We start from the raw sequence: 22,007 nt of genomic DNA on the forward strand, positions 1-22,007 counted from the left end.
ACAGACCATGAAATCCCCAACCCCCTCACTCCGTCTCCCTCCCTCCCTCCCTTCCAGCTCAGCAGCACCCCAGGAAAGCCATCAGAGCCCGGCACACACCACCTCCCAGGCTCCCCTACTTACAGTCCTGCCGTCGGGCTGCCCAGCCACCACTCCAGGAGCTGGCGGCATCAGCCACGTGTCCGTCACCAGTCAGACGAGCCCTCTGAACCCTGGCTCCACATGGGAAAGGTCCGCCGGGTGCAATAAGACCTTCAGAAATAAAATAGGACTGGCCTGTGAGAGCTCCTCATGCTCCCAACCGCACATCCGTACCTCGCTGTCTCCTGTAGCCTCACACCGCGGGACGGCACGGACGCCTCTCCGCTGACCCTTAGGAAACACAGCTGAGTAACGTTTCCTTCTGGTTATTGCGCCATACACACGCACATTTGCCAGGCATGAGCGGAGCGGCCAGGCACAGCTGATGGTTTTGGCAGATGCATCAGTAAAATCAACGAACCAGCACAGTTTATCCCTATCACTCAGTTCCCGTCGTCTCGCACGAGCACTTACCTTGCTACGATTCCTCCCATCCTTCCAGGGGCTGGGGATGTTCAGGACCTTCTCCTTCCAAGATTCTTGCCTAGAGCAACTTCTGCTGAACATCACTCTTTGAAAGCCAAAAGCTGGCATTGCCTCGCAGAGCAAGCCCCAAACGTCAATGCAGAAAGCGGGTGCCTCTCTCAACGCGCTCTCCGTGCCGGTGACCGCGCTGCTCAGCAGGGCTGCCGTACGCAGCGCTGCACGGAGCAACCCAAAGCAGTGCAGACCGAGCACAGAGCCCAGCCAGGCAGGATCAGTCAGCCCACACAGAGCTCTACATCGTCCCAAGCATTTGTATTCCTTTACCTTGAAGTCTGAGCCTCCTCTCTTTTTTTTCCTGTGGAAATCAGAGAAGAGTTAGGAACTTTCCAGTCTGACATCCAGACTTTCAGTCTAAAAGGCTGACAGCATTTCCCAGCAGGGCTCTGAAGTATAAAGCCTGACGACAGGTCAAGTAGTACAACACACATAAACTTGTTCAGATGCAAACATTTTTTTATGTATTTTTTCTTTTTGTTACACAAATTACATTCAGTTGAACTGCCCAGAACATTTTTATTTCATAATTATCTAGTCAGATCAAATCTGTAGTGGCCAAAACACATAAATCTCTGGCTTAGTTTCTGGAAAGGCTGCGCTTTGAGTGAATGTTATAGACATAATATTTAAACAAAAAGAAAACAAAATAAACAATCAAAAAACCCAAAGAAAAAGCCCCAAATGAACAATCCAAAAAAACCCCACCACCTGCCACAAATGTGACTATGAAGTTGAACTTTGCTTCTTCCCAGTCTGGCCTTCGTTGACTGACTTTTGACCTCCCATATAGTTTCTGGCTGTCATCTCCACGGTTGCACAACTTTTATGCTTCTCTTCAACTGACGAGATTTATAGGATCAGGTCCCTCAGGTTCATTTTTGCATATATGAATTCTCTAGTAAAATACTTTTCTGAACTGAAGCCAAAAGCTTCAGTAGGCACGAGATATCAGCTCTAGGAAAAACATTCTGGCTTGGTAGAAAATATTTATGTAGCTTTGCTGGAAGCAGCATACCATCCTCTCTAAAGACAAACAACTTGACACAAAGCGGAAATTTGAGCTCACTGTAAACTGATACCCTCTGAAGATTTTAATTTTTATTTTTATCACTTTTAATTGCAATGTCATCTTTGGAGCTGTTAAACCTTTGATTTCTACAGTCAACATAACCATGGTAGTACATCTGTCTGCATTTCCAGCATCTGACAGGTCTTTGAGCAGACATCCTATGTATAGCCCCGCAAGATCATTTTCCTGCACAGTCAGCAGAGGCACCCAAGAGTGGTTTGCTTGCATATGTCAAATTATTTATCATGTATAAAGGAACTGTGGTCCAGCAGGTAGGATTACTTACTTTCCCCCAGGAATTTAAATCCTTGTTCCCTTTTTCTCTTCAGAGGAAATGTACCAAGAAAGAAAAAGCAAAACCAAAAAACACGTTTTACCCTTTCTGTGTGTCTATCTGCAGACCACTCCAAGATTTGATGTGTGAGTACTGATGCTTCGATGTGAGTGCACCGTACTCGCAGGCATCCTGCAGCAGGGGACCAGGCTGGCAGCGCCTCACTTTTCTACCTTACCATGTCCCCCAAAATCCCCCAAACTGGTACTTAAAAGACTGGACACGGGCTACATCGAGGAGATGGGGCTCGCCAGGTTCTGCAAGGTCTTCTGCAGGTTGATTCTCCAGGCACCCACATGGAGGCCTGGCCATGGGGGGGCTGCAGGAAAGTGAGCTGGGGGGTTCAGCTTCAGCAAAGCCCGACATAAGGGGGGACTGACCCCTGCCTGGGAGCCTGGAAACATTTCCAGATCTCACTTCAAACCACACTATCATTTAAAGACCATACCTTCTCCTGTGGGTTGTGATGGTTTTCCAAGTAAGACTGAATTTCCTGTTGGACAATGTCCAGCTGCTTGTAAATTAAACCATGAGAGGGGAGGGAGGGAAACAAACTCTTCAAACACACTGCTGCTCTCCTGGCTTAATTCAGCACAGGAACAGGAAGCAGCCATAACAAGAATAATAATTCTCAATTGCTTTGGAAAAAACAAACAACCAAACAAACAACAAACCAACAAAATTTATTTATTTCCAAATCTCAATGGTGAATTTCACAAGTTTCAGTAGATTACATTGGTTTTGTAAATGCTACTTTGATTTTACTCTAAGTACATAAACGCTTGATACAAAAGATTAAAAACACTCCACTTCCTGTTCTTCCTCTCTCCAGAGGTCCTTAGAGGAGTCTCACCATACTACTTCCCATCTTTTAGGAAAAGATTAACCCTTAACTGACTGGAAATAGCTAATTGCTGTTTTACCTGGACATAACATTACCACATTAATAATGTAAACCAAAGCAATCCAATAACGGAAACCTTCCTTATGTCAATAGTTCAAATGAACATTTATGTATCAATTCAGCAAGTCATTTGACCACAGATTTAAAGTTAAAGCTCTGACATCAAGACTTTCGTGTCTCTTTACAGCACTAAAAGACGCACTTAGTAAGTAATCTCCCCAAGTCTCACCAGTCGTCTTTTCTAACTAAAGAAGAAATTGTATTTCACTGGAGTTGGGCCAAAATCTGAATTTTCGACTTCACTGGTGGTACCAGCTGAGAAGAGGGGCTGAGGAGTTGGAGGAGGGATCAGGATCTATTTTGTCATATTCTTGTGGATATTTAGCTGATTTTTTTAATGTGTTTGTACATTTTGAAATCAGAAAGATAAAGCTCAAAATTGAAACGTTATTTCGAAGCAAAATAAACTTATTCTGCTTATACAATAATCAAAGCAAACATTCTGGCCTCACTTTGTTAATATTTGAATTTCAGAGAGTTTTCAAATATCTTCTCATTAACCTGAATCTTCACTTTCTGGTGAATGAAGTTTTAGCCCCCTGCCTCTTCCTTTCCCATTCATCTACCTGATTTCTAATTTGCTCTCCCCACCTATTTCCCTTCATAATGCTTGCCCACAGCATGGCTACTACAATGCTTTAGTTCGAAACCTGCATTTGCCTTCCATGTATTGGACTCTAAGTTCTGCAACATGCTCCCTTCCTCTATTTGCCAAGTTATGACATTAAAAATATTGTGTGTGTGTGTGTGCTTATACATATATTTTACTGAAGTCTGGGCTAGGCTGCAAAACTGGGATCTTGATTTTGAAGACACTTTGCAGGCAAAGCAAACTTGTTTCAGAGAACTGGATTGTTCTGCTAAAAAAGAAAAGGGCAGAAACAGGTGTGACATGCTCATCCCGATCTCGATTGGCAAGCTTAGGAACACTTGCAGCAAGGTTTTGGCTTAGGCTCATCCTCATTTGCAGTGATTTAAAGAACAAGAGCATAGCCTGCTTTCGGTAGGATCAAAGGTATCAGAAACAGAGTAAGTAGATTTTATCTTCTGTAAGTTCTGATGATTTTCTCAGTAAGTCTTGATTTCTTGTTGGACTACTTCCAGCAGTAACTGTAGTTTGTGTGTAAGATAATCTGAAGGGGGGGAGAAAAGGAAAAAAGTTTAATCCAGAGGAAATCTTGAGCAATGGCTGAAAATCAGAGTATCCGCACTGATAGCTGGAGCATTTTATGTTAGCAGATCACTGTATCTGTTTCCTTTCTTACTGTGTTTTCTTCTATTCACTGGTTACTGATACACCTCAGGCCAACATCAAATCAAAAGAAAACAAAATTCATACATGAAACCATAAATTAAACTCAAAACTCGGCTCTTATTTCTGTGCCAATTGTTGTGCCACCAGGCAAAGATCCGTGCTAGACATTGTGTGGAGTGGAGATGTATTTCATTTACACACCCACATCTGTGCCCGAAACCATCCTGGCCTCTTCACCAAACAGACAGCCTGCAGGCAGCACCATCTTCTCCTACCAGTCATCTCCCCAGCCTCTCAGCAGGTATGCTTGTGCACGGGGTTACGGTGTCTGCCCGTCAGTCTCTCCATCCTAACTTTTGTTCTTGCTCAGTGTCAGCCAAATTTGACCGAGAGGTGGTGACCCCAAAGATACAATAAAGTTGAGTAGAAACCAGGGCTAGGGTGTGAGTGTGACCCTCTCTGTCCCCCCCCATTGGTAGACCTCAGTCCTGCCTTTTTTAAAACAAAGCCTCAGGCTGGTTTATTGGTACATTCACAGGCCAGGCAGACACAGCCCGTGCGCGGCTGCCGGCCGACTGCAGCACAGTCTGCCCCTCGTCTCTTCGGCTGCACAGGCTGTGTCTTGGGAAGGCCCTCAAAGGGGTGGAAGGGGTCATGATTTATATTTCATGAGGTCTGTTGGTCATGGAGCAATTTGCGTTAGAAACGAGCCCTGGGAACAAACCAATGTCTCCACCCCTGAGCGTGTTTAGGTCCAGAAGATTGAAACTCAATGCATACTTACAAAATGAGCTACGGCAACGATTTGACATTTGCCTATGGATTATGAGGTAGTAGACTGGAAAACCACTTAAAACCATGGTGCATCCAATGCTAATGTTCACAGGGTCTGAGTAGAAAGACATTGCCACGGTGAAGAGGCAGATAATGGTAAAAAAGACAGGAACGAACAGGGGAACCTGGGGAAAAGAGCAAAGGTGATTCTCAGGCAAAACTGATGGCTGCAGCAAATCAGCCTCCACATGTGCCAGCACACACTGTGTTCGCTTCTACATCTTAAAAGAAGATGAGAAAAATCATATAGCTGTCCTGCATACTGTTTCTGTACAATCAGTTGTGAACAAGTAGGTTGCATAGAACAAAAATTGACTTGTACCACTCTCAGAGCCCAGTGTACCCTGTGAGGTGCATACCTCCCTCCTAATATAAGCCTCATCTCACTTGCAAGTGGAAGCCAAGCGGGGGAGAAGTCACCTGTACCCCACCTCTCTCTGAAGGTACTGCTCCTGTGTGTGCACATGCACATGTATCTGCTTGCCATCTGTGGCAGTTGCTGGTGGAAAATCTGAAGCCATGAGTAAAAGCAGCACTTTGAATAAAACCATTCTTTGGTTATAACACTCATGACTCATTTTGACCTGCTTCCATCTTGCCAGAGACTTAGAGTGGCCAAAACAGGATCAACCGGACTCCCTATCTCCATTGTGCCTCCATCAAGAACATGAGTTTCAACATCACCCTGACAAAAGACCAAAGCAGCAGTCAGCATTTCAGCCTTACCCTGTTGGGTGAGCCAATTCATCAGGGCTATTTGGAGACTAAATCAGAAGACTGCAAAAAATAAAACCATGAAACATTTCCTCAGTCTTTGAATCCAACCTCAGCCAAAGTTACTCCTCGCCTTAGCTCATAGAGTGAAGGAGCTGCTGGTCTCACCTAGGGTGACAATCTCTTTTCTGGTAACAAAGATCCTATTTTGGATGCTGACCATGCCAAGGTGGAAGAGATTAGTTGATCTAGTAATGGCAGCCATTCAGTCACCAAACTTATGTGCTCTTTCCAGCCAGAACATCTCCTGCCAGACTCTCCTACGTGCATACATTCATGCTGCACATCTGCTTGAGAGGTGTGCAAGAGGACCGTTTCCTCCTCTCACCGGTGTTTCATATCATTTTTAACTCAAAATGCTATAGGGTAGAAGAAGTACCAGCACAATCACATGTATTTTATGATTTGTTTTTCTTAAGCAAGTGGCAGAAGACGACCTCACACCTCTCTCTGGCCACTAGAGCGCAGCACATGCCCACACCACCTGCCCGTGGCCCGCCCTTCCTGCAGATAACTGGGCTTCGAGTTTGAAGCAGTTACAAAAAGCAGGGAGAGGGGAGAAAAGCATCAACGAAACTGACCAAAAGCTCAGCATTTCCCTCCCTCACTTAAACCACCTTTAGGAACCGTTAAAAGCCTGAATCTCTATCTAAACCAAAACGGGGCAAAATCTCAGCAGTTGAAAACCTCACCAGTGCTATCCACTAATAAACTTTCCCCAAGAAGTTTGGTTTAAAAGAAAAAGGCAAAACCTATTTAAAATCTGGTTCTGGGTGAGTACACGAGTGCAACAGCCAAAAAACTGGGAAGCATCAAGGTCTCTGCTAAACAAGCTGTCTCCAGCAAAGACCAAGAAGGAAAACTTCCCCAAGCTGTGCATCAGGCCTCCCATGGCTCAGAGAGGAGCCCCGGGAGCTGTGGGAAGCGTTGCTGTGCCCTGAGTTTCTCCCTGATCGGCTGCCCGGTGTCTGCGGCCTTGGAGATCTCCTCTCCTCCCCAGGAGTTGGCCGGAGGCACCGCGCAGGCACAACCGGAGATGGGAAACAAACTGTGCACGCCTCGAGCATCGCCCTGGCCAAACACCTTCTGCACATCATCCATCGGTGACAAAGGTGCCTCAAGTGCAAGAAAGCTGCTCCAGCACCAACTCCAGCTTCCCCCATGGATACGAGGGGACCAACTGCTCCCCAGCACCCGGCAGTGTAAGAAGGGCCACTGGAGGAGCCCAGCCGGAGGCTGGGGAAAGGCACAAGAGGATAAGGCATCCTCCAACTTCCTTCTGAGGAGGAATAATTGAATCCCCTTGCTCCCCTCCTTCCCTTTGCCCACTTTTAATGCCTCTCACCGCTTATGGTTGCTGATCTGAAAGCGCTAGAGGTTTGCAGGTGCACATGCAGGGCAGTGCCTGCACAGTAAATCCTGCACTCTCCTTTGAACTCGTCCCACCAGGAACCAGGAAAACAACGGACGTGCCAGCAGCACTGGTTGGAAGCCAGCATGGGAGAAGTCTGGACACAGCGTGTGTCAGGCAGCTCATCAAGCCCCACCAGACGCCTGGGCTCTTGGTAGAACGGGCCGACCACAAAGGTCACGCATGGCTGGAGGTTCACAAAGCCACTCTCCTCTCTCTCCCTGGAGCAAGAAGGAAGGTCTTTCTCCATGGGGCCACACACTGCACGGGCGTTACCTATTGTTAGCTGACCGCTGAACAAAACACTTTGTGGAACACATGCACGCACTGCACACAGCCTCAGGGCCTGTGGCAGCAACAGTTGTACACAACCTGCTTTACACTATACAGTATTTTTGTGCCAGCAGATGATTCCCCTTAAGTCAGGTTTGCTCCCAGAATCCCCTTTTCTCTCACACTCTTTTCTCCCATGCCTGACATCCTTCTGCTTCTCAGCTGGAGCCGAGACCTACCTACTGCTGAAATAACATCCAGGCCAGGGTTCCTCCTTGCAGCCCACAGGACATGAGTGTAGGAATGGCCTTCTGCACACCTCTCAGTTCCCAGCCTGAAACTTTATCCCTTGGAGCAGGCTGCCTTCTTACAGCTCCCACTAGTGACACCATGTAGGACCAGCTTTATCGAATTGGCCACATCTGGCTGTTTGGGCACATCAACCAACCTCAGGAGCTCCCTACGTGCCTTACTGAGCAATAGGACTGGAGACCCCCTTAGAGCCTAAAAGTAACCATGGCCATGTAATGCTTTAATTCTTAGCAAATAAGAGAGAGAAAAGACAAGCCTGTGCATTCCTGGCTGGTAGATACAGACCATGCATTACCTTGAACGGGCTGTGCAGCTCCGGGTGACGACGACGATGGACAATGAGCCCAAGGGTGGCTAATCCTATGAAGAGCCATCGGGAAAAGCTGAAGAAGTTCATTAGATGGTAGATATCTCCGATACACACCATGGCAGTAACCAAAGGGAACTGAGCATTGTGAAGATGAAATACAGTCATTAAAGCCTTACTATGGTCCTCAGACTAGAAAGGGTAATATGGATAACCTCCTCCAGCCCCCCTGCAATCACAGGCAGCTACTTCACACCCCCAACATTTCAGAGGTCACTGAGTACTTCACAAAGTGTGTCACAGACTGAAAGGAAGAGGCCTAAATACACAATTATGATGTGCTACAGAAAGGAGTAGTCGTTTCAAGATCAATAGCATCTTTGATGCTCTATGTCATACACAGAGCAATTACAACATGCACGATCCAAAAGCCTGCACTGCCAGTACAAAGTCTACCTACAAAGATACCTGCTAAGTTTTTGGTAGGTCAGCCAAGCTGCAAGAGGAACTGCAGCACAGTTTGGATGGAGCTGACCATTGCCAGGAAAAAAAAAAAATAAAACGGAGACCACCTCTGCAAATGGTCATACCTTGCATTTCCACCACACCTGGGAATTTTGGATTTCCAAATAGCCAAAACCTGGCAGAAGTGTTTTCACAGGATAATATCAAGCAACAACTGTGGCAGATGGTAGGGACAGTACTTCAAAAAAAGTTGTTCAAGGCTATAGGGCGAGGACTTTGAGGTAGTGGGTTAAGGAGATTTTGCAGCCATTTCCAGTATTCCACTTTCCTTATTTTTCAGAGGCTGACTTGGTGTCTCTGTACCCTTTAAAACTCCTCAGCTTCTTTAGGCTTTGCAAGAAAGCCAAGACTACAAGAACAGGGTAAGTCACACGGCCAGGTCTCCTTACCATTAACATGACAGCGGGGAGGGGTGTATGCCTTCGAATGTGGATCATGGAGAAGAGCGGAGGCCACTGTCCTTCCCTGGAAGCCACAAACAGAGTCCTAGGAAAAAACCGGGAGCCCTATGCATTAGCATCCCACATCCACACTAGAAATGAGAAGACCGGTCACTGGACTGACCTGAGGCCCTGAGGCACCCCCCACTTCCCAGCACAGGTCTGCTATTCAAGGCCACCGTTCTGCCTTTAGCCACACATTTGGGGGCATCTGGAAGAAAAACTCAATGTTGAATTCCCATAGCTCTCCCAAAACCAGTTAGTTCAACGCAGTGCAGAGTCCACCAGCAGAACCACTGGCCACAGGACACTTGGTAGCCCATTAACAAAGACCTTTGGGCAAGTCCAAAGTGACCATGAGTAAGCTCAGGCTGAAAACAGAAGCCAGAAGGTTTCTTGCCATCAGAGCAGGGATTAATCTTTCCAGTAGGAAGTAGAGGAATCACAAAGTTCAATTCTTTGTAAGACAGGCTGGTGAGTTTATGAAAGGTGATTGTCAGTCTTGATGCCTATATTTTTATATATTTTTTTAAATATATATATAAATATATATACATAAAAATAAAGTGCAATTTCCTCAAATAATAGAGTATTTTCTATCCTCTGTTGGAAAACATAGTTTGATGCATTGCCAAGAGGCCAGATACACACAGGTCTAGCTACAAAATGACAGCAGAGAGCCTCTTGCCTTCATCCTTCCTTTGACTCATGAAAGGGCAATTAGGGAGAAGGCTTTTCATCCAATTTTATAAATTTAATATCCACAAGCAAACCATGCCAGAGCGTCAGCTGGGCTGGAGCAGGGCCCAAAGCAGCTGGGGCATGAGTGTAAAATTGATTTTATTGCTGTCTCTGTGGTTTTGCAGGGGTGTGGTTGGCCAGCAGCCAGGGAGGCCCCATCACTGTTTATACAGCCTTTCTGCAGTGATTACGTTAACGGTGCCAAGATCGGGGAGAGAAGGGCCTTAGGGACACACAGCACCTCTGGGCTGTCCAGGGACTTCTCATCCTCACATAAAACCACTAGCTAGAGGAGCTGACAGGGAGAATTTTCTGCACCTGTGTTTAACAGAGGACTTCAGGGTAGTAGATCAAATAACTCATTAGCTTTCGCACTACGAAACATCCCTTTCATATCAACTGATTTTTCCTTTTGCAATCAAAGCTGTGAAATAGAACCGGCTCCAGGGAGCTCGCTCAGCTGCTTGGGACCAGCACGACGTGCTTCTCCGTGAGCTCTGCCCTCCTCTCCAATTTCAAGGCTCCCATAAGGACATCACAGTGTAGTAGCCAGTAAAGCTGGCAAGATAATTTTTCCGTGGAACAAAGCTTTTCTTATTGCTACAGCAAGACTTGTTGAGCCTCAACTATTGCTTTAGGAATAGCCCGTCCCCGATAATGTTTCACTGACCCCAAAACAAAGTCCTCAAGGGAGAGTCTGCCTTTGGCCAGAGATCCTCACAACAGAGGGTCCCTGTGCCCTGCAATCAGAGCAGCTGGGTGAACCCAGCGAAAGAAAACTTGGTCTCACTGAGCAGTTGCCAATGTCAACAAAGCCTCTAGTTCACCAGAAGCACTGACATTTCGCTTTAAACTGGGGGTTTATACTGAAGGGTGGGGGAAGAAAATAAAAATCTTTGTGACCAGCCCTAGATACCAAAGTCTGGACCTGACCAGAAACAGAAAGGGTAGACTCAGTCAACAGGAATTTTCCTGTAGTTGACATCCTGGGAGTCAAAGGCCTGATTTTTCCCACAAGAGTGGCTAAAATGCCATCATATGGATGGGCAGTTGCATAGGTCACGAGTGCTTCCCTCTGATTCAATAAGTCAAAAGAGTAATAAATTCTTGGGGATGTGACCTTGAAAACGTGAAGATTCCTCCATTCATGGTTCCAAAGCAGGATAGTGCGACAAGGACAGGGACCACTGAGATCAGGCTTTTGAAGGCTCGCTGCACAAAGCTCTGGAGGAAGAGCAAGCGTGGCTTTAGCAACATGTAGTGATCTCTAGATGACATGAGATTCAAAAGAAAACTCCCTCCATTGAGGGAGTAAAATATAACTCATAAATTTTGCCTTTTCTACTGTCGTCTGCAGGTTCTTTTTTGTTATCTTTTAGGCAAGACTAGAAGAAAGGACTGTTGCCCAATAATCCAGAGAAATGACAAAGCAATAAATCATTTATTAGGAAAACCACCTCCTAAATATTTGCCATGACCACCCCTTCAGTGTAAGCCAACCACACTGCAGAAAGATAACGGTAGGGGCAACAACTCACCACAGCCACTGCAGGAGAAGCCAGAACATCTTGCGTTCCCAGGACCGTGTAATAGGAAACGTTGGTGAGCATGTACCCCACAATCACAGTGATCACAGACACGATGACAGCCAGGGGGATATTTCTACAAGAGACGGGAAGAGAGGCACACAAAGAACAAGCTGTTATCCCTTGTTGTGCACAGTATTACTGCAGATGGCAGCTGGCTTTGGTTAGGTGAACCCACAAACTTATTTCCACCCATAAAGCATTCGGGAAAGCTGTGGTACCCCAGAGGCTGGTAACCTAAGACACCTTCTTCCCAGCCTTACCGTTCAGGTCTGATCAACTCCTCACGCACAAAGCTGGTCTGAAACCTGCACGGTGAGAAGAGAGAAGGAGAGAGTTTGGGTCAGGGTTCTCAGACACCAGCCAGCTGCCCTCGAAGCACCCTCCCATCACACCTACCAGCCTGAATATGCGAACATGCCTGCATAAAAAGCCAGGGGCAGCTTATCCAAAACCAGTGACTGTCTGTCAAAAGCGTCCTGGAAGTTTTCAGTGTGCCCTGCAGAAAAGATAAACAAAAGACACAGAGCAGGGAATCGTCAGAGACAGGCATTCTTCCTGCAGGATAACACCCCTTGTACCTCTTGCCCAGACCTGGGAAGAGTGTTTGTGACTTCCTTGGAGCCAGGTATTCAGACGTGTTTCATTGCTTTAATTTGCAGTGCTGCGCTGACGCGTGTACTTCACAAACAGTGACAGGACAGACCCATGTCCCGTCCAGCTGTGGGAAACATTTCAGGAAGGGCAACGACGGCGGCTGGTTCTCTTTTAGACAGTGCCTGCTGTGGGAAAGGGACGTCATGGAGACGAGAGGACCCAAGTTGTCCTATCCTTCCTTAGGCCCAAAATTACTTCTCCGTGTGGTCCACCCTCTTCCCCCCCCCCGCCCCAGCCCCCTAAGCAGCTGGATGCGCGCTCCTCTTTGATGTGGTGCAGCCAGCAAGGCGGCTAATTCGACTCTTGCTGTGCTCCCTCCTGACCCTGCCTCCGGAGCACTGACCCCAGCCCTATGCTGGCCAGAGCATGGGAACCGGGGCGGGGGAGGGAGCAGGAGCAGGGACCATCAGCCTGGCACCCTGCTCTGGGCACGGTCCCCACTCACCACCCCTGCCAGCCACTGCTGCTCACCAGAAGGAGAAAGAACCGAGGACACAGAGGGCAAAACAAATAAAATTTATAAAAATAGAGGTGGGTCAGATAAAAATCTCATTTTACCAAGTCCCTTGATTTTCCTAAAAGTTCTCTGCTTGAAATAACAAAAAAAAAAACAACTAGGATTTTGAATATGAATGATATTTTATCAAACTCAAAAAAAACCTAGGGAAGGGAAGGAGAAACACCTAATGGCCTCCTATTCAAAGGAAGAGCAATAAAAAATGCAGTCTAAATGAGCTGTATTTCTGAAATTTTCAAATCCAAGTGGCCCAAAGTTCCACATTTGTACTTAATTCTCCACATCAAAGTCTCTTCGAAAGAGAAAGATGCGGAGCTTGCATAGTTGAGCTTCGCCAGGAAAGTGATGAAACGGCACGGAGCAGGTAGAGAAGGTCAGGCTGCTTCTACAGAGGTGACTACTCTGCAAGGAGCTCTGTGATGAGATTTGGGCATTTGAGTTAGAGACTCGCTGGGCCAGTGTTTCAAAAACGAACGTGAACCAAAGGGAAAGTAACGGCAGAGGAAAGGATAAGAGTGTAACTGAAAAAGGTAGAGCAAGGCAGAGGAATCAGGCAAACTGATTTAAAAGAACAAACCTGATTTTTAAGCACCAAAAACAGGTGAAGAAAACTAAACCCAAATATGGGAGTGGGTCTATTAGGTTAGTCTTTTTATGTTCTGAAATGATTGCTGGTAAGTCATGGTACATAAAAAGGATTTATTGTCTGCAGTACATTAATGAGTGATTTACAGTCCCCCACGAGTCACATTAAATACAACCTGTCATATTGAGGTCTCTTGGTGAATTCTCCCTCCAGATGTCACCAGCACTTATCCTCCTTGCCAGAAGACGGGTAACAGGGCTCCAGATTGTCCTTTGAAGGCATTCCTAACAATAATGGCTCAGGATTTCTAGCTGCAGGGCAGTCCTTCCATTCAGAAGTGCTGCCAGCCCGAGGGGATCTTTGCATGTTCAAAGGAGCCAGCTCCAGACATCAGAAAGAAACACAAACCCGGAGCCTACCGCCTGTGGTTTCCTCTGCAGAGGAAGGTAGTAGCATAAGGAGGGAGCGGGCGTCATCCCTTGAGTGGGAATGCCTTGGGCTTTTCTATAAACTGAGGCTTGGATTGAAGCCAATGCTCTTGTATCATTCCCAGAAGATACTACTGGTAGGGTTTTTTTTCCCCCCATTCTCAATGTGAGCGTGCAATCCTGCACGAGTCCATTATAAGTTTACTAAGTTAGTGCCCATCTCAATCAGGAGGTAAAAATCATTAGCTTAAGCTACAGAAAGGTTAGAGATGCAGTTACTAGGGCTCAGCTGAGGGCTGGTAACTCATTACACAGCTGTGACTTGCTCGGATCACCATAGAATTCGGTCACACATCCCTGATGTCCATCAAATTTGTGCTGCTTTGAAAGGATTTTGAGCCACGCTGGAAACAGGCAAGTCTGACACCTAAGAAAGACCGTCTGCAGAGGAAGGTGCCTGTATGCCCCTTGGTAGGCTCACACAGCCTCAGGCACGGAGGGGAGACCCAGTTTTAGAGAAAGTACAGCTGAGCATCAGCCCTGATGCCATGATGCATCTTTATGCCAATCACTCCCGTCTCAGCTAGATCACTCCCAGCTAGTTGCCATCCAGCACACCGGCAGAGAAAGATCATGCCAGCTAAAGGGGTACCACGCTTGTCACTAGGGACAAACGAAAGCCATGACGGGCAGGTATGTCGAGCACCCTCCCCCAGCCACCCAGCAGCACACCTACCCTGGGCCAGCAGCATCATCCCTGGCACGATGATGAGCGCAAGCGCCAGGAGTTTGACAATGGAGAGAGCCGTCTGTAGCCGGGCGCTCCAGGTGACGCTCCAGGAATTGAGGGTGAGGACCGTGTCTGGAGAGGAGACCACACTGCTACAGCTGTAGCCCACGCTTAACACATGCAGGTAAAAAGCACAGCAGCACTCCCTGCTCTAGGGATGCTGGGGAGAAGGCTGCGTCTCTACAGAGAGGATGCTCAGGGTGAGCGATGTCAGAAAACGTTACAGGTGTGGCCCAATGTATAGCGTTTGAAGGGGGAGCTGAGTTACGCTCCTAAGAGCAACCGGGAGCCTGGTTCCTGTCGGGTAATCCACGCCTGCCTGGGAGCAAAGGATGAATTTGCAAGGACATCTCAGCAGCCCCTTTCACAGCAGTCCCTGTGCTGGCACACACCAGCCCAGAGCAGGCACGACAGCTTCATTGGCTGGGTGCATCACAGAAGGAGTCGAAAACCTTGACCCTTACCACCCTCAAAACAGGGGGCATTTGCACAATTGTATACGAACAGTTTCTACCTCCGTACTTGGCACAATCCCCCGACCTAGTGCTCCAGCTGGTCAACATGGAGACCCACTTCCCTTCTTGGGGAATATAGCGGTCCCAAACCAGTGCCATGGATCAGGAAGTTTTGAATGGCCAAGTGAGCTCCAATTCCACAGTTATCCCAGAAGATAACATCCCATAAGCACCCCTGGTCTGGGGCAGAGAGGCTCCAAGATTGGAAAGTTAGTACTTACAGTACCCCAGGAGAGACACGAGCTTCACAGCAGAGACCGGGGCTGCACAAGGGGTAAAAAATGGCTCTAGCATGTAGCGTCCAAATGCCAGAGAAACCACAGCACTGTTGGCAGGCCTGGGAGGGGGAGGAACCGAGCACAAAATGAAGTCTGCGGACGCTCAAAAACTGGCATGATGAAAAACTGCACAATACATGAGAGGGGGAAAAGTTTCCCCATCCAGCTTAATAATGCTCTCCCATGTCAATGATGTGTTCCCATGGGGGCTTTTACATAGGTTCGTGGGTTGCAACCACATGCTGTAAGAAGATTTATTCCCAACTTGAAAGCAAAAGTTGAGATTAATCATACTGAGCAATGCAGTATGGTTCTTATGTCCTGCGTCGTTTCAGCTTACATGAAGGATGCAGGTTATTGAGAGGGGAAGACTTCCCTTTTAAAGTTAAAAAAGAAGAAATTTACAATAATCTAAAATATTATTTAACTTAGGGCTAAGCCAGAAAGTTGTCTCCACAGGAGAATCTGAAGAAGTTTCACAATGAAAATAGAAGATCCGAAATAAATCTGACATCTGTTGTCAGTCTCTGAAAAATAATACAGCTCTTGGAGGATACCAGCTGCCAGGCGAGAAGAGAGATATTCTTCAAATATAGATCACATTGAACATGTGTAAATATTTGTTCATTATGCCTTCTTCCTTTTATCACTGAAAATCTTTAAAAGTTGTTCAGATTGTTTCTACTTTTTTTCTTTATGAACTGCTTAAACTGTTACCTGGCACCGTAACTTTCGGTTTTCTAAATCGTCACAGCATCCAGCAAAAGGCAAACAAACAAATTCTCTTACCTGATAGCAAAAAACTCTGCCCACAGGAATAAGAAACTTGGCAGAGGCCCTAGTGTCTCCAAAATGTAGATATAATGTCCTCCAGACTTGGTAATTCTTGTTCCAAGCTCTGCATAACACAAAGCACCTGGAAAAGTTCAAGTAGAAATGCACTGATTAAATCATCCCATTGATTTTCTCTTTTCTATATGACTTTTCAGGGATTGAATGAATTCGTTTAAAGTAAGTAACAAATTAGAGAAGAAGAAGGGGTGTAGTAGAACCATTCTTTTCCCTGTTTTTGTGCGCTACAATGTTTTGAAGTTTCTTTTGAAGAAATAAATTCTCAGTTTTCTGATAATGATACAACTTTTCCATGAAACTTATGTGGAAAGGTGTGTGAAAGAAATTTTGCATCCAGTTACGAGAGGTTTCCTTTGAAAAACATCCTGGAGGTTTGGGTTCTCTCGCTTCTCCTCACAGTTAAACTGGTAGCACTGCTTAAAGGCCGTTACAGCAGCTCAGCGACAGGCCGTGGCTGAACTCATCGTTCCAATCACGTTTTTGATCATGGACCATGTTCCTGTGTCCTTGTCTTGCATTTTCACATAAATTCCTTTCTTCCTTCAAAAACATCAGACAGAGGACCTGGAAGGCCATCTCCTCTGAAAAAGAAGACCTGCCATTGGAGTAAAACACAGCGCTGATGGTGCAGAGCAAGGGAAACGTCCACGTGAGAGGCTTGGTCAGGCTCTTCTCATGTGTTCGCATACAAGTGCACCAGCAGATGTGGGGACTGCCCTCTCCTGCCTTCGCAAGCACCTCTGCACCTCCCTGCCCCGGCACCGGGGCACAACGAGAAACCCTGGGGGAGCTATGCAGGAGAAGATGGCTTAAAACTTTCAGGCAAACAGATAGAAACCTTTATGCCTTCGCCTGTGCCAAGAAAATCCCGTCTGTGTTTTCTTTGTAGAGCTATTCATCATGCTATTTGAATGTGTCTAAGGACAAATCTTGAGCCCTGCCTATATCGGGTTCAGCTGCTAGGTTAAACATCCTTTGTTAGCCAAAAGAAATCATAAAACACTCCATTGTGCACCGCTCTCCTTGCAGTGGGCCTGAGCGCTGTTGGGATGTGACCCTACAGACCATCTCTAGCTGTGCTATCTACTTCTTTGCCCAGCTCAGGCAGCTGTGGAGGGAGAGCACAGAGGAACCCAGTGGTGATACAGGCATGCCTCCAAGTCCTATGGCGATCATGCCATATTCAGGTCATGTCGATGGTGAGGACCTCAATTTTTCCCTCTTCTCTGTTGGCAAACTCGTGCAGAATCTCTGTTCAAAGTCTTGAACATAGGCAGACACCTCTCATTTATTCCTCTTTGCTTGCTTTAAGCATGCGTTTAAGAGCTGTGCTGAACTCGTGCTATGGGACTCATATAAATGCCACGGTTGAAAGAAAAAAAGCATATAAGAAAGCAGGTCTTTTTAATGTACTGCAAAAGAAGTGTCAGAGAAATGATCAGGGGAGGTCATCAAGCTGATAAAAGGGAAGAACAAACGAATAAATTTGACTACAAAATGCAATAACTTGATAAAGAGGCTCCCAAGGCCCTTCTGGAACAGGCTATCTAAGGATGCGACGGAGAGAGAAACCTTTCCAAGTGCAGAGCTTGGGCTATGTGACCAGTACATGAGTTATCATTTATTGTTCTGCTCAGTTAAAAGAAACACAAAATGCTCACATTATGTTCGAAGATTTTCCTTAAGCAAAAGCATCTTATTCGCCAGACAGCCCACACGTACAGTAAAGGAGACCTGCACTTAACAGCACGTGCAACAAACATGAAATATTGGTATACATATGCTAAAAGCAAGAACCAGAGTTGTTGCCATATTAACAATTGAATGTCCCAATTTCTAAACTTGCATGTACATGCCACAGTGCCAAGTGTGGTTTTTTTTTTCCCAAGTTACAACAGAAGAACAACTTTAAAGTCACCCACTGAAATAAACACCAGATTTCTCCCCAAAGTTGAGAGATCTTGCAGATCAGATCATTTCTAAGGTGATGCTTTTATACAGCTAATGAAGGAAACTGAAAGGCATACATTTAACTTCAAGAGCTACATTATTTCAGAAGAACTAGAATGAAACTGTCATCAAAAAGTCAACCCTTTGTGAGAAAATTAAATGCTAGAAATGGAGCCAAAGGTAACGCACAGAAAGCAGGGCTGAACTGATCTGCTCCATCTCCTTGCTCCAAGGCAGCATCAGACATACCCAAGCCATTTCTGACAGACACCTACCCTCCCACTCCTGGGTGGTGGGTTCCCTGCAGCTCCTCAGGAAACCTGCTCTAGTGCTTCTCTGTCCTCACCGACAGAATGCGGATCCCTTACGGCATGGTGAGACTGTCACTTCTTGCCCTTTTCACAGCATCTATGAAAAGCACTGCACAGCCCTTGTACTCACAAGTGCCTTTTAGATGTCTATGTCTCTTTTCCCCCTTACGGAGTGAATCCCCTCATTTTTTCCCAGCTTTCCTGGCAGAGACCACGCTATCTCCATCTGCAGTCATTGTCATTCCTCTGCCCTGGGCTCGCGCATTATTTCGTATATTCACAGACCATGAGTGCTGAGATTTTCTCAATCACCATGGGGGAATAATTTGAACTGAAGACCCTTGGTGACGCCCCTAGGCTTGTTAAACCTTTGCTTCTTTTGCAATAGGAACAGGGAAATGGTCTATTATGCTCCCAACTTTTTATACACCAAGATGTGCTGGTTTCCCTCACCTCCCAGGTGCTTAAGCAAAGGCTGACAAAGCTCACCATCACTCACCAAGCATTGAGAGGATCCCACAGGCAAACCAGACAACGAGGGAGAAACCCACGCTGCCGGAGTTTTTCAGTACTCCTTTCGGGGAGATAAAGATGCCGCTGCCAACCATGCTGCCGATGAGAAGAGAGAAAGCCCTCAGCAAAGTTATCTTTTTCCTCAGAAAGATGGCCTCCTCTTTTTTCTTATCTTTCCCCATGGCTCTTCTTCTAATCCCAGGGGAAGCTCATGCATCCAGGAGCTACCGTCTCTCAAGTGTCCTCAAGGCTCACCTGTAAGACGAGGAAAGAGTTAGGGATTCGAGGGTCGTCTTATCTGGACAAGATTTTCTGCAGAAGCCTGTCAAGATTATTTGAATATTTTTTCCTCAGCTACTGGATGCACCAGCCAAACTCAGCATCATCTCTCACATCAGTACAGCTCCAGAGAGGGAGTGTTTTCTGCCTCTTCTGCCAAGAAGCACCGAGCATAAAAGTTGTGTGCCACACTTCAAGGTATGATTTCCAAATGCAACTTGGATGTCCAGACTGGAACTGGCCAGAGTAGGGTTAATTTAATGGGACATAATTTGGGAGAACATTGATATCAACATGCTGGCAGAAAGCAGGTTTCAAGTTGCAAACCTAATAGTCAAGACCTTGAGGATCTCTTTTTTTTTTTCTTTGAGGAGCAAAGAGCTCTGTTAATTGGGGTACACAGATGATTTAAGCTTTTTTACCTTCCTGTCCATCCTTGCTCAATGAACAAACCCTGATTTTCTCACTAGGGCTTCATTTTATCAGTGTTTCTCAACATACTGTTAAGCTCTTCGGCTATCAGAGTATTGAAGAGTCAAGAATAAGTAGTGTTTACAGTTGTAAGACAAAGCATAGTCATTAGTATCAGACATGTAATTTCTTCTATTAATATGAAAACTTTCTTGGTAAAAACAGCAGGAGTGAAGAGATTTTCCTAGAAATAAAGGGAACTTCAGACACTCCAGGGATCACAGCAGTTTATCTACATCCAGTTCCCTCATGCTGCAGCAATCTCTCACTTCACCCTCTTGTCTCTCCAGTCTCTCTCTCCATCCTAGGCTGGCACCTTCACCAAGAAAATCACCTTCTGCTTAGAATTCACGTCAGTCACTACAGCCTAATTTGCTGTAGCAAAGCTGTTTGCAGTTTTCCTGACAGCGAGGCAGACGTTCTACACTGCTGATTAACCCTGGTAGAGCAGACAAGACAGATCTGGAGTAATTTGGCTCCTGTCCCTCCTCCAGTCACACATCCCCCTCCAATGCCCACACACTCAGCTTTAGTGGTTTTTTCGTTCTTCTAACGCTGTAAATTGCAGGTGTAGTGAACATTTGCCCCAGCCTCACGGCTGTATACTATTGCAAACTCACACTGTACTCAAGACCATGTTTTATGGATTTCTTAAATGATTTAATAATTGAAGTGGTGTGTGCCCAACAGCAGGCAGAAGTCATCTATAGAAGCAGATCTAAGCAGGCAGAAGTTTGCTTTAGGTAATCTCTATTTTCCATCCATAGATATAAGTATCCCCGTAACTTTGAGAGGACAATTCTCCTTACCACTCCCTCATGATACCTCTTTGGATACCTGGTATAAACTAAGGGCTTGTCTCCCCCATCCCCTGCTATTTTCCCGCAGGAAACCAGCAGGAAGAAGTGGGGGTTATCACTTTCTCCACACACATATGAATAGCACATGCAGAAAGCCCTCTCTCCTGCCAGCAGCCTTAGCAGGTTTCTCTGAGATCGAGCCAAGCCTGCACAAGCATCTTCTCAATCAAACCAGCCAAGTGCAGTTATTAAACCTCTAATGAGTCTCAGAGGGCTCCTTAAGGCTCAGATGGGTCACATCAGACTTGTCTGGTCCCACAAAGCAGCTCCTCAGAGTCCCAAAACCTGGAGACAGAGGCTCCAGAGGGGCAAGGAAAGACACCAGAGAGCTTCCTGAGCCGTCAGCTCCCTCAGACGCTAATTACTTAGCTCACGTGAAATACTGATATCATCTGGTATTTCTGAGCCAAAAGCAGAACTGCAGAGATCGTTTGCAGAGTTGGTGAAGCGCAGAGGGCTCGCAGAATTGAAGCCAAAGTGAAGAGAGAGGTTTTGTGCACCGATATATCTAAAATGCTATCACAAGATAATTAAAAGGGCACTTATCTGTTTGGCTGGGTTTAAATGCAGCAGGTGCATTTACAATCCATCAGACTCCCATTTCTTGCTGGGATCCCAAAGCAGCGAACGACAGCGTCTCTTCAGAGGCTCTGAAATTACACAAAATGGGGGGAGGAACAAAAAAAAAAAAAAAGAGAGATCAAAAATTTACAGACCAGGTTAATGATCCAAAGTAAATACCAAACTCCATACTTCTGTCCACATGCTTATTTTTTCTACTACTGCCATGCAAAAGTATTTGGAGATTAAACAGTCCAGTAAATTTCAGAAACATGAAATCTATCAGGGTTTGTTCCAGAAGCTGTTGAAGGAGGGGCTGGGTGAAGAAGGGAAGGAAAAAAAAAAAAAAAAAGTAACAGAAAGCTATTGAATAGCACTTCAAAGAGACACCTAGCAGAGCCCACCGCCTGGAGAGACTATTCGTGCCTGCTTTGCTTTCTAGTTACATTCCAGCACCAGGCACATTAAAATGCAGAGATGTTAATCCTTGTGGCAATGCTTAAGAATATTCACAATGTGCTTAGCAGAAAGGAAACACACAGAACTGCTTTTTGTTCACCCTTTTGACTTACAGAACAGGCTCAAATCCTTCTCCTTCCCAAAAGCTGTACCTTTGCATGAGAAGTCAGCCAGCAGGACTGGAGAAAAACAAACCCATTTCACAACTTTTCACACACCTACTGGATCTTTACTCCCTTGTTCTTCATCCTTACTGATTTCTTTTTTTTTTTTTTTTTTCAGATTTTTAGCTGTTAATCTTACCTCACAGGCTCTGCAGCATGGATGGAGATGAAGCAGACAAGCACAAAGGGAAAATCATATTTGTTATTTGTAGCAGCATCTAGAGGTCCCAGCTGAAAGCGGGACCCATCGTGATCAGCACTCAGGCAGAGTAGATGTTACTCTGCTAAAAAGCTAGAGATATAAATAAGCAAGTTGGAAAAAGCAGAGGAGGGGGAAAACATCATTCTCAGCCGGGGAGCTGAGACT

The 22,007-nt window shown here is 46.0% G+C and overlaps 1 protein-coding gene across 4 annotated transcripts; it reads right to left on the reverse strand.

Annotated features, from left to right (window-relative positions):
• Positions 1-2,739: 2,739 nt before the first annotated feature.
• On the reverse strand, positions 2,740-21,103 carry LOC104379156 (cystine/glutamate transporter). 4 transcript variants are annotated; one of them, XM_086611175.1, is made up of 12 exons: positions 18,833-21,103; positions 16,010-16,136; positions 15,164-15,279; positions 14,374-14,499; positions 11,849-11,948; positions 11,713-11,757; positions 11,402-11,525; positions 10,984-11,087; positions 9,072-9,168; positions 8,146-8,295; positions 5,031-5,205; positions 2,740-4,124 (listed from the first exon to the last, which is right to left on the reverse strand). In XM_086611175.1, exons 1-12 carry the CDS (start codon positions 19,026-19,028, stop codon positions 4,060-4,062), a joined length of 1,425 nt encoding a protein of 474 aa, XP_086467301.1. In that variant the 5' UTR covers positions 19,029-21,103; the 3' UTR covers positions 2,740-4,059. The 4 variants fall into 4 exon arrangements, with proteins under 4 accessions (XP_086467301.1, XP_086467302.1, XP_086467303.1 ...); XM_086611176.1 differs by lacking the exon at positions 14,374-14,499; XM_086611177.1 differs by lacking the exon at positions 2,740-4,124 and having other exon boundaries at positions 5,073-5,205; positions 8,146-8,233.
• Positions 21,104-22,007: the final 904 nt, after the last annotated feature.

The sequence above is a fragment of the Tauraco erythrolophus genome, chromosome 4 (assembly GCF_009769465.1).
Source record: "Tauraco erythrolophus isolate bTauEry1 chromosome 4, bTauEry1.pri, whole genome shotgun sequence".
NCBI classification, from domain to species: domain Eukaryota; kingdom Metazoa; phylum Chordata; class Aves; order Musophagiformes; family Musophagidae; genus Tauraco; species Tauraco erythrolophus.